The sequence below is a fragment of the Xiphophorus hellerii genome, chromosome 19, assembly GCF_003331165.1.
Source record: "Xiphophorus hellerii strain 12219 chromosome 19, Xiphophorus_hellerii-4.1, whole genome shotgun sequence".
In the NCBI taxonomy this organism is placed as follows: Eukaryota; Metazoa; Chordata; class Actinopteri; order Cyprinodontiformes; family Poeciliidae; genus Xiphophorus; species Xiphophorus hellerii.
The window spans coordinates 18,268,703-18,283,030 of NC_045690.1; the positions used below are offsets into that span (position 1 = coordinate 18,268,703).

Sequence of the window (14,328 nt, forward strand, 5' to 3'; positions counted from 1 at the left end):
CGCCGCTGGAGCAAAGAGGAAATGCTTAAAGAAGACGTTTACTCACCTTTGGCAACCCATCCATATCCCCAGACCCTGAGGATGTAAAGCACAGATTTGAGTACTTTCAGAAAGAAAGAAAGGAGAAAAAAAAACGTTATGAGAGTCGCTAAGTCCCACTGTGTCTCAACCCACCTAGTGATCCATTCATGTGATGTGGCTCCATGGCTCCCATAGCTCCCATTGGCCCATCAGGCCCCGGTCCCATAGGGAACTGATGAGAGGGAATTATGAATGACTGAGATCATTTTTCTCTCTGCGGACTCATAGATATAATTGTAATCTTTGGAGGCAAAGCTGAAGTGATTTAATTCAGACTCCCCGGGTTAATCCTAGTGTGTCTCCTGATGTTAAACAACACTAATACAGTTAGAGCAACTTCATGGCGCAACATTTACATTTTCATCTTTGCTGCAAATAATTGATTGTGCAACAAAAACTCACATTGGGTCTGTTGCCTCCAGGTCCGATAGGATTCATCATTGTGTAGATGTTTTCACTGGAGTTGGTTGAGTCTAGGAAAAATAACGCAACTACATTAATGATAAGTTATTTAAATGATGATGTCACACAAAAAATAATAATAATAAAGGATTTAAGAACAAAATAAAGACAATGCAAGACGGGGAAAATGAGAAACGAACAATAGCAATTGGTGGTGAGCAGAGGAAATGAAGATTGTTTAGTGAGGAAGTGAATTGAGAGAGATAGATGAGTGTTTGTGACAGGGGACATAGTTGGGTGACGCACCACCTGGGCTGGGCATGATGGGAGTTCCAGGCGGACCTCCTCCACCCGGTGGACCCTGGGAAACAAAATTAAAGGTTTACAAATCACATAAACAGAAGACATTTCTTAATAAAGTGGCTTTATTTACAGTTTGACTCACCACATAGTTTCCTGGTGATGATGAGGAGTAAGCTATCTGCAGAGGGAACAGTGGTTAGAACCAACTCACAGTAAAAATCTGTAGTGTGTATTTGTATTGAGCCTACTTTTCTCTGATAATTAAACCTGTTGAAATTATGCGAGTTCGGCTCTCTGCAAAACTGAACTACATTCAAAGCTTTGCATGAAGCATCATGAAGCACGGTGGTGGCTGCATGGTCAGAGTTAAGTTCAATGCAGGGCAAAGCTGGAAGAAAAACTTGTTCTATGCTCTCAAAGACTTGAGGGTGGAGTAGAGGAGGGTTAGGTTCGAGCAGGACAGCACCCTCAAACATATGGTCAGAGTCTCATGAAATTGTTCAAACTGAAGCACAGAATGGCCTACTCAAAGACCAGACATTATTTCAAATGAAAATCTGTGAAAAGACTTAAAAATAGCTGAATTGTGACTGAACTGGGAACATTTTGAAAAGAAAAATCTTCTTTTAGCTAAAATGCCAACTTTGTGTTGCTCTTTCAAATTAAATTCTCAAAAATACTCGGCACTCATGGTGACAAGCAACAAAATTTTGATACACCTGCTTAGAAATGACTATTTAGAATCCAGAGTAGAATATGTTCACCGATCGCCTGCTATGTTCGTGTTCAGTGGGTTCATGCAAAGACTCGGACTCACTGAGTTAGCATTAGGTCCTGGCCATGGCCCCCTTCCTGCAGGACCCCTGAGGAAAAGATGGGGCAGGACAACAAACAAAAAGAGGAAAATGTGTAGAAAAATTTGGTCAGAAGGAGAAAACTCCTGAGATGAGACTTCCCGACATTGAAAGACTAACTAGAAGAAAACATGCAACTGTTACTGCATTAAGAAAAATCATAATCTGCCACCAATGTCTTTCAAACCTGACACATCAACAGACACACAGAGCTTAAGAAACTCACCATATAGTCTATACTGTCTTAGACAAAACAATCTCTAATCCATTTTTATGCAACGATAAAGGATAAAGGGTAATAGAATATATATAAAAATATATATATATTATGGACCCAAAAGCAGTTTATGTTTTAAAATAAATTAACCAACTTGCTCAAAGATTCCAGCTTCAAAGTCAATAAGCTTATTGTGTCCAAACGTTCAGATGAGAAAACCAAAAACTAGGTTTCAAGATGAATTGTGTTTTAGTTTACGGTTGAACCATGACTTTCCTCTGATGATCTGAAAACCTGGAAAACTCTACAGGAATTCGTACTGACGGAAAGAACGGCTGATGATACGTTGGTTGTTTGTGTAACTCATGAAGTGTCTGAACATGCAGATTAATAATCCTACTTCTGTTAACAATTATTTTCATTGGAGTCACATCGCCATTTAGGAGTATTTGTACGCTCAGTTTAGAATATGTAGAACTATTCTTGATCTAAATTATGCAATTTATTACTTTATTTGTAACTTACTTATGTTTGTGACCTGGATTTCCTCCAATAGGGATCAATGCAGGACCGTCCTCTCGTATTTGAACAACTTTGTAAATGCAGGTTGTGCCAACTGCAAACTGACAGTTTATTTATTCTTTATGAAACGGCCAATGTGGTGTGAATGATCCATTTCAAAAAAAGTAACCCAAAGAGTAGGTGAAATTAGCAAACAATCGTAGCAACTTTCTTTCAGCTGTTGAACTGCAGTGGCAGCAACAGGTGGAGGAGGGGAGGCACTGCTTTTCTACTGCTACTCAAAGGAGGAGAAGAGCAACTACAGGCTGACTAAGGTACCTTTGAATTAATGAGTATTTCACTGGACTTACATGTTCATTCCTGGCATGGGACCCCCCATGGAGTTGGGAGGAGGCCTCATGCCTCCGTAGTTCTAAAAAAAGGGACATTAAAAAAATGTGAGAAAACTCAAGATGCATTTGAATCAGTCTAAAAAGAGAAAAAAATCCTCCATTGTCCTTATTTGTACCTGTGGTCCCATGGCCATTCCTCTGGGAGGATTCATTCTCATTGGTCCACCCATGTTAGGATGTCCTGGCAGAAAGAAAAACAGTAACACCATAAACAGACAGGCACATATGTCTCAGCTCCTAAAAGTCAGGAATTAAGTCACCAATGCAAGAGACAACGCTCTGCCGTAATCCCATGAGCTGCAGCCCTCTAGACTCCAGAAGGTCTAATCTACCGCCAAAATCACAACACACTCCTCCTTGAGTCAAACACACCCACCATTTAGTTAAAAAGGCCAAAAAATACTTAGAACATTAACAAATGGGCCATTTTTACATTTGCATTGTTTAAAGGTTAGATTTAGCTAGCCATTGACATGATTTCAGAAATTAAGAAAAGCATATTTAAAACGTTGTTGCAACTGGTTGAAGGCCTAAAGACTAGGATTTTAAATCTGAATACATAAATTACAAGGCAGAAAGTCTACAGAAGAGTAGAATGATGGATGTTGACCACAGTATTGTCAGCATCAAAAGTTTTTTTTTTTTTCTCTCTTTGATTAAAATAAATAAGAGTGACATAAGAAAGAATTCCTGAGGAACACCTTTGGATACACAAGGGAAGCTAGAGGAGGTTCTTCAGCCTTACCTTGCGGTCTTGTTGGGTCCAAACTGTTTGGCAGGAGAGGCTGCGATCCCGGGATTCCCCCAGGCTGGGAAGAGAGCAGACACGGAAACTCAACAACATAATAACGCACACACTTCATTTAATGGAAATTTGATCCAAACAAACCTGATTTGGCATTCGGAGCGAGGGGCGTGGACCACCTGGATACCGCGGTGACATGAAAGGCTAAAGGGACCAGAAAAAAAAAAAGTGGAAGAAGGACGACAGAAAAGAGGAAAAAACAAGGGCAATGGGGAAGAGAGACAGAGAAAATGACATTTCTATTATTGATAAATCCAAAAGCACTCAAACAGAGGAAGCACAGAGAACACACAGATGGACACAGCGCGGCTGGAAAATGGATGACAACATCGGAAAACTGCAAAATCAGCAGCACATCCAACGTGGAACCGAAAAGAAAAACATCCTTGCATGAGCTTGCGCGGTATAAACTTTAAAAGTGCACTTATACCCAACAAGATGGACTGAAAGCTCGTTTTGAGTGCCGGTGTGCGAGAGTCTTCCCTGCTCTCGCTTTGGTGTAAGCCGACTCGGCCCTGTGGTCTGCCTTGGCGCAGTCGGAGACACCTCGGGCCAACGACACGGTTCAAAACCCTTAGCGGAAGCGTGCCCACACTCTCTCGCACACAAGAAAGAAACTGGAAACCACAAGAATGAAAAGCCGAGCCGCCGCAGTTAATGGGCAAAAGCCTAGCTTCACCTCCACAGTGGCGTCTGCAGCTGCTGTAGCTGAGAAGCGACGGCTGAACTTCCTTCATGTTGATAACCAAAAACTCTGTATGAAACTGGTGGACATGTATGCGGTTGTTAATTTTGCTTGTCTGCTGTTTTATTTATTGGATGCAAGAAGAAGTAAGTGAGGGGGAGGGGAGAGGTGTGTGCGCATGTTTGTGTGTGTTCAGGCTGGAGCAGATAAGTGTGCAACCCCCCACAAGCTGCTCCGGGGGAGGGGCAGGGAGTGAATTATTCATCCCGCACGGGGACAGGCGATTCTCGGCCTTCGAGAGGAGCCTGCCCTACTGCCTCTGGATGCTTGGCTTTTTAAAATTATTTCTTTTATTTTAAAAAAGAAAAAAAGAAAAAAATGGAGCTCACAACTGCAGGGGTTTCCTTTAGTGGGGAGTTAGCCTGAACAAATGTAGCTCTTGTAGGGCTCAAGGGTGGTCAGAGGACAGAGTGCAGGTAGCAAATGGGAAGAGAGAAGCTGGTGTGTGTCGGTCAGGGAATGACGGGGTGTTTGAGAGAAAGTGTTTGCTGCTTCTTACCTGGCCATGGGGTCCCATCATGGGGTTGCTGGGGTTGTGTGGGGGGGGCTGTGCATGGGGGGACTGCTGAGAGCCGGGCGGTCCCTTTAAGAAAGAAGAGCGATATCAGAGAGGGGAGGGGGCAGAATGTGGGGTTCACACCTGGAGGAAGAACCCGATCAGAGTCACTGGAGAGAGGAAAACCATGTTGGTAGGGAGTCTGGAGGGAGTGTTTACGTTGGAGGGGGAAGTTGAGAGGAAAACGCTGCTTATTTTTTGGGGAAAGAAAGAAATTAACACTCCAAACTAATTGACAAGTATCATCTTTATACACGGCCCTAAAGTGACCCTGTTACACCATAAGCGCTGCTCATTTCCACCACCTTGTTATGTCCTGGGACTGTTCTACTTTCAACCACATGGGGGCAGTGTTATCAAAGGCTTACCACAACAAGCCAAGCAGAGGCACAGACTTGCAATCAGAAAGAATGCCGACCAAAAACAAAATAAACAAAACAAAAATACAGAAGCATTTCTGGAAACCTACTTCATGACAGAGTCGAGTTCCGGTGCCAACACACAAATACGCTCATACATCATACCGTTGACTTCTCCACCCGGGACAGGAGGTTAAAAACCTCTGATAAATACGTCTTTATGCAACAACAAGGTTCAATGTTTTACTTTTTCTCCTCTTTTCCAGCTCTTCCCTCCAAAACAATGAGTGGCAGATTCACAAATAGCAAGTGGAATTTTCCACCTTTCCCTCCAAGACATCCGAACACACAGGGAGAGAGAGAGAGGCAACACGTCGGCTACCGGAGAGAGTCTGGGAGTGTGTGCGCTCAAAGTTAGCCTGAGAATAACTAGTTCAGAGTAACCTGTTGTGACATATGTCTCAAAGCAACATCCACTGCTCGGGCTCTTAAAGGTATCATCAGAAATGGTACAGCGCAAAAACTTCTCATTTCACAACCAGGCGAGGTTTTATGTGTAAGCCTCACATAGCAGTGGATGGAAGGAAAATTGCACATGCTTTTGAAAGTTTTAATTTTATTTCATTTAAATAATTCCTGCTTGATGCATCTGCCAATATATTTCATTGTGAGAGATATTTTTTTCAGGGTTTTCTACTACTGAGCAGGTTTTTTTTATGCAACCACAAAAAGTTTCAGTCTAGTCTAACCAGAGCGCGTTCTTCCATGTTTGCTACGTTAAACTGACAATGGGGTTAATTACAGCTTTCAACAACTATCTGCTTACCAAATCCTCCAAAGTGGCCAGATTTGTTATGTCTATGACTTACACTGTCAACATGTTATCCCACCTGAGCTGTGGATCTCCGCGGCTCCCCCAGAGTTACCAGGTTCCTCTTGACCGTTTTGCTGATTGATGCTCTCCTTGCTCAGTTTAAGAGCTCAGTCATTTCGTAGGTCTACAGTTGTCGCATACTCTCTCCTTTTCTGTTGAGACCAGTTTAAATCTTGTGACAGATCAGTGGATGAGTTAAAGATGAGCCCTGATTGGACAGCGCTAATTTTAGTTAGCATTCTATTTATGATGTGCTTTGCAATGGATCTATGAACCCTGATACCAATTCTTCAGAGGACCACAACAGACTGTAAGCAGTTACATTTCCAGATCAGACAGATCATCTCTTCTGTCTCTAAATACACCAGATTTAGACGACAGTGCGAGGATAACAGGAGCCAGAAAGATGGCAACATCCAGTAAAGATTGTAAATACTGCATTGTTTTACTATTATTGCCGAATGAGACTTACCTGAAGAGGTCAGTGCCTCAACATATTTTTAAAAATGTATGAATGTTGAGAGTAGGGTCAATTTTCTTAAACACATGATGGTTTTCAACTAAGTAAAAACTTGGATTTAGGACAATTGCTGAGGACTTCAATTACAAAAATGGCCTTTTACTAACAATTAAAGTATTATTTATTGTCTCTAATTATAACACTGTCACCTAAAGCAGGTTGTTTCTTAAATGCAAATGTTTGGTGCAAAAGTGCATTGACATTAGTAAAAAAAATAACTAGGTGTTAATAAGCGACGTGTTTTAAGGTGGAAAACACGCAAAGTAAATTCTAGACTTTTTCCAGACTTCATTCTCAAATGAAACAAATTGTAAAAATGTATTAGTAGGAAACTCCTCCTGCGACCCATAAATAATATTAATTACATGAGATGGTGCCATCTCGCTACCTTATGGCACAAACTGGTTGCTGACTCAAAACGTTCAGGGCCAAATGCTGCTCCAATCAGGCTTTTACTGGTCAATAATGATTTCTAATTTGATGTTTGGTTCAAATCCCATCAACTTTCTGAACACCATGAAAACACACAAGCTCATTTGTGTAACATTTGTTTTAATTCTACAATTAAACCTAAAATTGGTCAAAATTGGTTGATTTTCAGTCCCGACCTAAGGACTAGTCAGTTCCAACCGTGGTGTGTTCCAACCAGTGAACACACCACGCTTAATGCAACTGACAACAGTGCTGTTCAGTGTGGCTGCAGTCACTGAGGGAAGACAAAGGCTGACTATGTTCTGTATAAGTGAAAGCTTTAAAATTAGGTAGGAGGAGTGTAAGAAGGCAGGTCTGCGTTTCACTTGGGCCACAGGAGAGAGCAAGACTTTCAGCAGACAACAAGAAGGCAAATGAGAGGGCAGATTGTACAATTCTACCCTTTTGACCTTTAAGCCAACATGCTGGATTTGGAAATGTTGGCAGCCATTACGCCAACATTTAATATAGTAAACAAACCATATTTTCTAGAATATACACAGAAAGCTGTTTGCGTAATGCTACCCAAGCTAACTCTGCTAACAGAGGATACAAAAGACAATTTGCAAAGTTTAAAAGTGTATGACAATTTAAGTCAAACCTCTTTTTTTCTAACACCACGTGACGTTGCCTCTGCTCTTATTTTAAATAAATAATGACCAATGAAGACTAAAAATTACATTTCAGAAACCTTTCGAAATATTTGTAATGTTATTACTCTTGAACAGAAATTTGAGTTAGAAACAAATGACAGTCATACAACAAAAAACTCTGTTGTCAGTGGATCTCTATATGGAGGTAATTTATATAGGCATGCTTTTTAATAATCCATAAGGTGATTTTGTTCTGTAAAAAAAGACAAGCGTATTGTTCAGAAAACAATGTGCTAAACCGGCCTTCGAATATCTAAACATTTAACTTAAATCAAAGTTATGTGTGAAGGAATCCCTTAATGTTTAATAAAAACACAAGTAAGAGCTTGCTGTTATCAAATATTTAATTATCAAAGCAACAAACTGATCAAAGCTCAAAGCTTACTAGCACAAAAGCCCGTCTCAAAGTATAAGGTGGAAGAAATCTCTATAGCTGTCGCCTTGATCTTGTTTGAATTGTGATAAAACAGGATTTGCCTCCCGTGCAACACTTAACTTGTAGGTTTGTTGCTTCTTACATGCTTTTTTTTTTTCTTTTGGAGTCAGACATGCCACTGACCACAGCACTAATAAGAATAGAAACAAGATTCTGCATACTGTGTTGTGAAGCAAAGCAGCTTTCTGGAAACATAAGTTCCCCTGAACACAACAGACACACAAACCCGCGCCCAATCTCACTCTCCCACCGACGGTAAAAATAGCACTTCCATGCATCTCTCGTCGTCAACCCCCCCACCCCCTCCTTCCTTATTTACAGTCGTGCTTTCACTATTCCTCACCACCAACGAGCCAGCGCACCATGAGGATGTGAGGCCTCAGTGCTGGTAGCAACCATCTTTTACATTTCCCTCCTCTTCTTCCACTCTAATTTTCTTCCTGCCTCCTATATTGTGTCACCCGCGTTTTAGCTCCCACTCGTCGCAGCTACCTTATCGCGCCTCCTGCCAAATGCCACCGCTGTCCATCACGCTGCTGCCTCGCAGAGGATGTGAGAGCATGTGTTTTTGTTTGTGGGTGCTCGCACACATCGGTGTGCCGCCTTCTCTTCGCTCTTAGAGGCTCTCCAACACGGAACCCCTCCCCGCCCCCATTTGGCACTACAGAGCTGGGATGGGTCAGAGAGGGACGGAAACAGAGATGGATGGGTGGAACGGAGAGATGGACACGGGATGGTTGAAGCGTCGATGGAGTGAGAGCCGAGCCACAGATGAATGGACGGAGTCAGGTCGAGTAAGTCTTAGCTGGTTTTGAGTAAATAACTGACCTCATTTACTCAGAAGGTAAATAAAACTCCCAAAATTGCAATAATAATAATAATAATAATTACAATGAACTGCTTAAATAGACATGTTTGTTGAGTTTGTGTCTCATCTTTCCACGCTTACTGAGAACGTTGCAAATAACAATAAAAGATATTCACAAATCAAAACTACTTCATGAAACATTTACACCTCTGTTTAGTGTTTTGCAATTTTCTGGTACCTCTAAACACAGGCACACAAATTGTTCTCTGTGAGATATTCAAAGCTTAGAAAGTCGATTCATAACCTAAATATGGTTTAGTTTTGTTTTGTTGTTCAATCTCAAAACACTGAAGCATTTGCAGAAATGTTCTACTGACTCTAGGAATAGAAAATTAGGGTGATTTCAGAAAGTAATGGTTGTACTTGATTTTATTTTACGTATCTTAAAGTATCAAAAGGAGCCAAGTGTGCTCTGATAAGTGTGACCATGCCACACTTATCAGATTTAAATTTATATATATATAAAACATTTGCGAATCATGTATTATTTTCTGTCCATCAGACAGTAAAACAAAACAATTTTGTTAAATTCAGTGGACAACTTCTGAACAATTCGTCTTCATACTACAAAACTGCCTTTAAATTTAAAATTATTTGGTTGTTTGTCATTTTTTGAAGAGTGGTCCAAGGGATGAATGAGAGACACTGAAAATGTAACAAGTGGGCAGAGAGGAGGCGGGTTATACCTGGAAGAAGCCTGGAGGCATGGGACCACCTGGCATGGCGTCGTTGGGGGGCATGTTGCCCATCACCGGGCTCGGCGCTGCCGCTGCGCTCTGAAACACACAGACGACAGCTAAATCACCCTCTGCTCCACAGCGCTGGCACACTGGGCATGAAATCACAACACCTGTGTTACACCAGTTCATGCAAAATATTTAAGGACTTTGTTTAAATGGAAACTTAACTCATGTAACACAACAGTTTCTCTTTGTTAGAGTCAAATAAATAAGCAGTATTCCTACAGATTTGTCCATACCTTTCTAGACCAACATTTTTGAGTTTACCTGTCAGTTCTATCTCTTTTTTTTAAAGACATAAGCTCCAATATTTAGAATAAGTTTCTGCATAACTCAGGACCTAAACATGGAACCTGCTAGAAAGGAATGAAGAAAAAAGAAAGGAACAGACTGATAACACTTTATCAGCATCTTTTCTTAAAACAAAAACATTTGGGTCAGAGAGATTTTATTAAATTAAAAAGGTCAGACCTCTGTCATGTCAACAAATGAACCAATGATAAAACCAGTGAATATAAATATATTAATTATATACTAATCCAAAAAAAAAACCCAAACCTAAAATCAAATTCTATATTTTTCCAGACCTGAAGATGATGCAAAGTCTGTAGTAATAAAAATCACAGAAAGAGATGTAGAGCAGCTAGCAGGCTAAACATGATACATTGTGTTCTTGACAACATGCGTAAAACAAAATACATGTTCAGAGTGCTTACATAAGCAAGCTGGGGGAAAAAAAACAAAAACAAAAGATCAGACCAGCACTCAGAAACATGAACAGGAAAATCACACAGACACACAAAGAGTTGAATCACAGGCTCATAAAGTGCAGCCCCTCGGTACAGAGAGACAGACAGGGGAGGACCGCAGGCTACAGGCGAGAACAGAGGGGTGGAGGGGGTTCAAGACCCCCGATCCAGCAGCACGCACACCTCCAGAGCGCTCGGCGTCCATGTGATGCTACTGTACGCCAGGAAGACAGGACTGCCGTCTAATTACACACACATGTACGCAAACACTCTCCGTTCTTCCTTTATCTGTTACCGACACACATAGAGACTGAAACAATGCACCCCCCTCCCATCGTTATGCTAATTCTGCTTGTGAACATGAGCAGGGCACTGAATCCCAGGGGTAGACGTGGGGTCGCTGCCTCCTTGCCTCCTCAACCCCCCCCCCCCCCCTTCCTGTGTCCTCTGTACAGCTTCCTCTGCTCCATCAATGACCCCCCCTCAGCCCCCACCCCAAACCCTCCTTGTGCCCCGACCGTTACACTGTGCCTCCCCCTCACAACCTTTTCTTCTGCTCCTCCTCTCAGCCCCCTCAATCCCCCCGCCACCCCCACAGTAGGGTGTCAGCAGCTTGCAGAAGCTGTTGCTATGGCGACAGGTCCTATCTGCACTCTGTCCCCCTGGCATCCCCCGCTCCAGGAGCGCAGAGAGAGAATAAGAAGATGCAGGAGAGAGAGAGAGAGAAAGAGAGAGATCCAGAGAGTGAGTTTGGAGATAGAGGAGTGAGAAAGAAAAAGAAGAAGAAGAAAAAAAAGAGGGCTAGCAGGAAAAGACATTGTTTGGAAGAAAAAAAAAAGAAAAGATTTTTTGTCATTCTAGTCAATTTGCAGATCTTTTCTTATTGTTATGGAGCATCATTGGTAATAATTCTTCACATCCACTTTCACATTTGCACAACCTAAACCGAATGCAAACTAAAGAGTGTGGAGACCGAGCGACTGCCGCCAGCGAGATTGGAGCGTAGATTTTGCATGCAGTCTGGCTTTATCAAAACCTACTGGCCTGAGGAAATACAAAAAGATCCAACAGACTTCTTTTTATTTATTTTTTTTTGTGCCATCAATATGCTTATTTTTTTTTTTTGGTTTTCATAACGAAAGTCTAGCTTGTTGGTAAAATCTTGCAAAAATTGTGACTCATACAGAAAATAAATCTATTGGAAGTCCAGTCAGCACAGAAGGTAAACAAGAACTTCTAATGCTAAAGAAACCTGCAGGTAGAGGAGTGAGGCATTAATAATGAACTAATTAGTTTATTTTAAAAGTTAAGTTGAATAATTTCTCTTCCTGCTGTCAAGTTCGGGAAAAGTCGGCTGCTGAGAACAGCGTAAGAAACACACAGTCAAGAAGCTTTAATGCTTGGCATAAAGCACAACTGACAAGAATATATTCCTTTCATTTAAAGCAGCTAAAGGTAGTTCAACAAAACCCATGGGACACATTTTCAAATGCCTAGAAATATTTACGCTGTTTAAACCGTAAACTGCATTTTAATGGCCTTACCCTACGGAGCTGCACGGATGCTGTGTCACAGCAAAGAGCGGGAACATCTTCCCAAAGCTGCTTTTTGATGTAGCCTGGGTGAGAATAATACCCCATCTGTACCAGAAACACACCGTATCCCATTGTAACGGCCAATTACACCACATTTAAGCCAATGACACCTAAGATGAAGCATTCTGATTGCTGATAATATTATAACAGGATATGTTTCAGTTATTTTTGTGAATCCTTTAAGAAAACACATCAACAGTTTAGGACCAAGCACACATACCTGTGGGTTACCTTAGATTTTTATATAGTAAATCACCAGAAGGAATCCAATAATGCTCCTAAGAGCTTAAAATCTGATCACAATCTCACTGCTGATCAGAAATTTGTTTAAAAAATTATTCACAGTAAAACTACATCATCACAAACTACAGGAGGTTTTGTGTGAGCTCTATGCTGCTATCAGGCAGGTGAATTACATGTTTCGGTGAAGTTAGAAAACTAATCAACAGCAATGTTGCTGATATAATATAAATTGTAATTCATCCATGTTTTCCTCCTCAAATGTACCTGCTTTCTATCATCACTGTTTTCGGATGGACGGACAGATGGATGAACAAGTGGATGGATGGATGAATGAAACTTTTAAACAAAGTTATATGGACAAAGTCCCTAAATACCAATACTTTCCCATACTTTAAAAAGTATTTCAATGAAATTTCATACCCTATATGAAACCCAGTGACCCTACGACTCATGTTGGTTAAATATTATCTTCACTCCAATATGTAGCGTGCAACAGAGAAATAATAAAACATTTACTGGCCTAGACGTTTTAAATGAGAATGTCTTGACTTGGTTTTTAACTTTTTGAAGAACTGGTTAAGAACCAACTAGCCCTAGCGGTGGTTTAGCACTGGAACGTCTACTTCTTATGGCAGAAAACTACAACTCGGACATTTCTAATCTTGGGTTTTGGCTCACTGAGAGGACCGTTATGTTGTGTTTGCTTTTCGTCCTCTGTACAGATCCCAAACGCTGATGAATAATCTATTAGAGAACAAAAGACTCGGGATCTGATTGGGTGGCAGAGCGCGGTATGTAGATGGGTTATACAGAATAGCATTGATCCATACCTCTCCATTTCCCTCTTCCCCTCTCTCACCCGTAGGACCTACCGGACAGATCAATAGTGCTCAACACATTATTGACCTCCGCCTGATACCTTTCACAGGGATAAAGACAGAGACATAAACACTGGATGGCAAAAGGGAGAGGCAGGAAGGGATGGCGAGTGCATTCATGTGTGTGCGTGTCTATATTTGTGTGTGTCCCTGTCTGGAGAGGTACTAATCTACATTCTGGTTCACACTGATATGTACCTCATCACCGTCTCCTTGACCTGCTGTCCTTGGCGCACACAGAAGAAGGGGTGTGGAGAGACGAGGTAAAGGAAGAAGGGAGAGAGCCTGAAGGAGTGAAGATGGGAGGTGGACGACAAAAAAAAAAAAAGCTGACAGTGGTGATTTAGGCGATTCACCCGCCCCGTCAAAACGGAGCGTTTTAGTCGACAAGCAACAGGATACGGCTGAAACTCCTACAATCATGTCTGAGAAACAAATGCGAGTGCAAACACCATCTCTGAAGACCCAGCTGGTCCTCAAAACTGGCACAACTCGCACCGTAAACACACACACTTCCACAATAGGCTGCTGCCAAGGTAGCAGCGCCCAACCAGACAGGAGGAGGAGTGTGCGCAAACGCTCAGCAGCGCTAATAACTCTGCAGACACAACATCCACTTAGCCGGGGCTCTGGAGAGAAGGCAGGGGTAGCTGCAAGAAAACAAGAAAATCAAAACCTAACCAGAACAAAACCAGAATGCTTCAATCTGAAACATTAACAATTTTATGTTCACACTCATATTTACCTCATAACCCCATAGCATTTACAGTCAGTTAAAAGTATTTGTATACTCTAGTTTTATCTTCCTACTGCTGTAATCGGGATACATTTGAGGATATTTGAGTATCAATGATCTGTTAAGGTCATGCCACCGAATTTAAATTTGGACTTTTATTAGGCCATTCAGAAACCATCCCCAATACCTTCCAAAGGCAGATCTGCAGGTGTGGTTCAGATCGTCATCCTGATACATCAGATCTACCAGGACATACAGCTTTCACTTCAGTCAGTATACAAAATATTTACTCAAAGGTTATGAGGGTAATTGAGATATTTTTGGCAGAT

At 41.5% G+C, this 14,328-nt stretch overlaps 1 protein-coding gene across 3 annotated transcripts in view; it reads right to left on the bottom strand.

Annotated features, from left to right (window-relative positions):
* Positions 1 to 14,328, bottom strand: part of LOC116708867 (single-stranded DNA-binding protein 3) — a 46,751-nt gene that overhangs the window by 6,425 nt on the left and 25,998 nt on the right. The window contains exons 5-16 of one of the 3 annotated variants that reach the window (XM_032546951.1): positions 9,745 to 9,834; positions 4,821 to 4,904; positions 3,661 to 3,720; positions 3,517 to 3,580; positions 2,888 to 2,952; positions 2,730 to 2,791; positions 1,604 to 1,649; positions 929 to 964; positions 793 to 844; positions 484 to 554; positions 175 to 253; positions 47 to 75 (exon numbers count right to left, since the gene is read on the bottom strand). In XM_032546951.1, the coding sequence (XP_032402842.1) occupies positions 47 to 75; positions 175 to 253; positions 484 to 554; positions 793 to 844; positions 929 to 964; positions 1,604 to 1,649; positions 2,730 to 2,791; positions 2,888 to 2,952; positions 3,517 to 3,580; positions 3,661 to 3,720; positions 4,821 to 4,904; positions 9,745 to 9,834 (738 nt within the window). Of the gene's footprint in view, positions 1 to 46; positions 76 to 174; positions 254 to 483; positions 555 to 789; positions 845 to 928; positions 965 to 1,603; positions 1,650 to 2,729; positions 2,792 to 2,887; positions 2,953 to 3,516; positions 3,581 to 3,660; positions 3,721 to 4,820; positions 4,905 to 9,744; positions 9,835 to 14,328 lie in introns of all 3 variants that reach the window. The other 2 variants (XM_032546949.1, XM_032546952.1) reach the window with 2 other exon arrangements.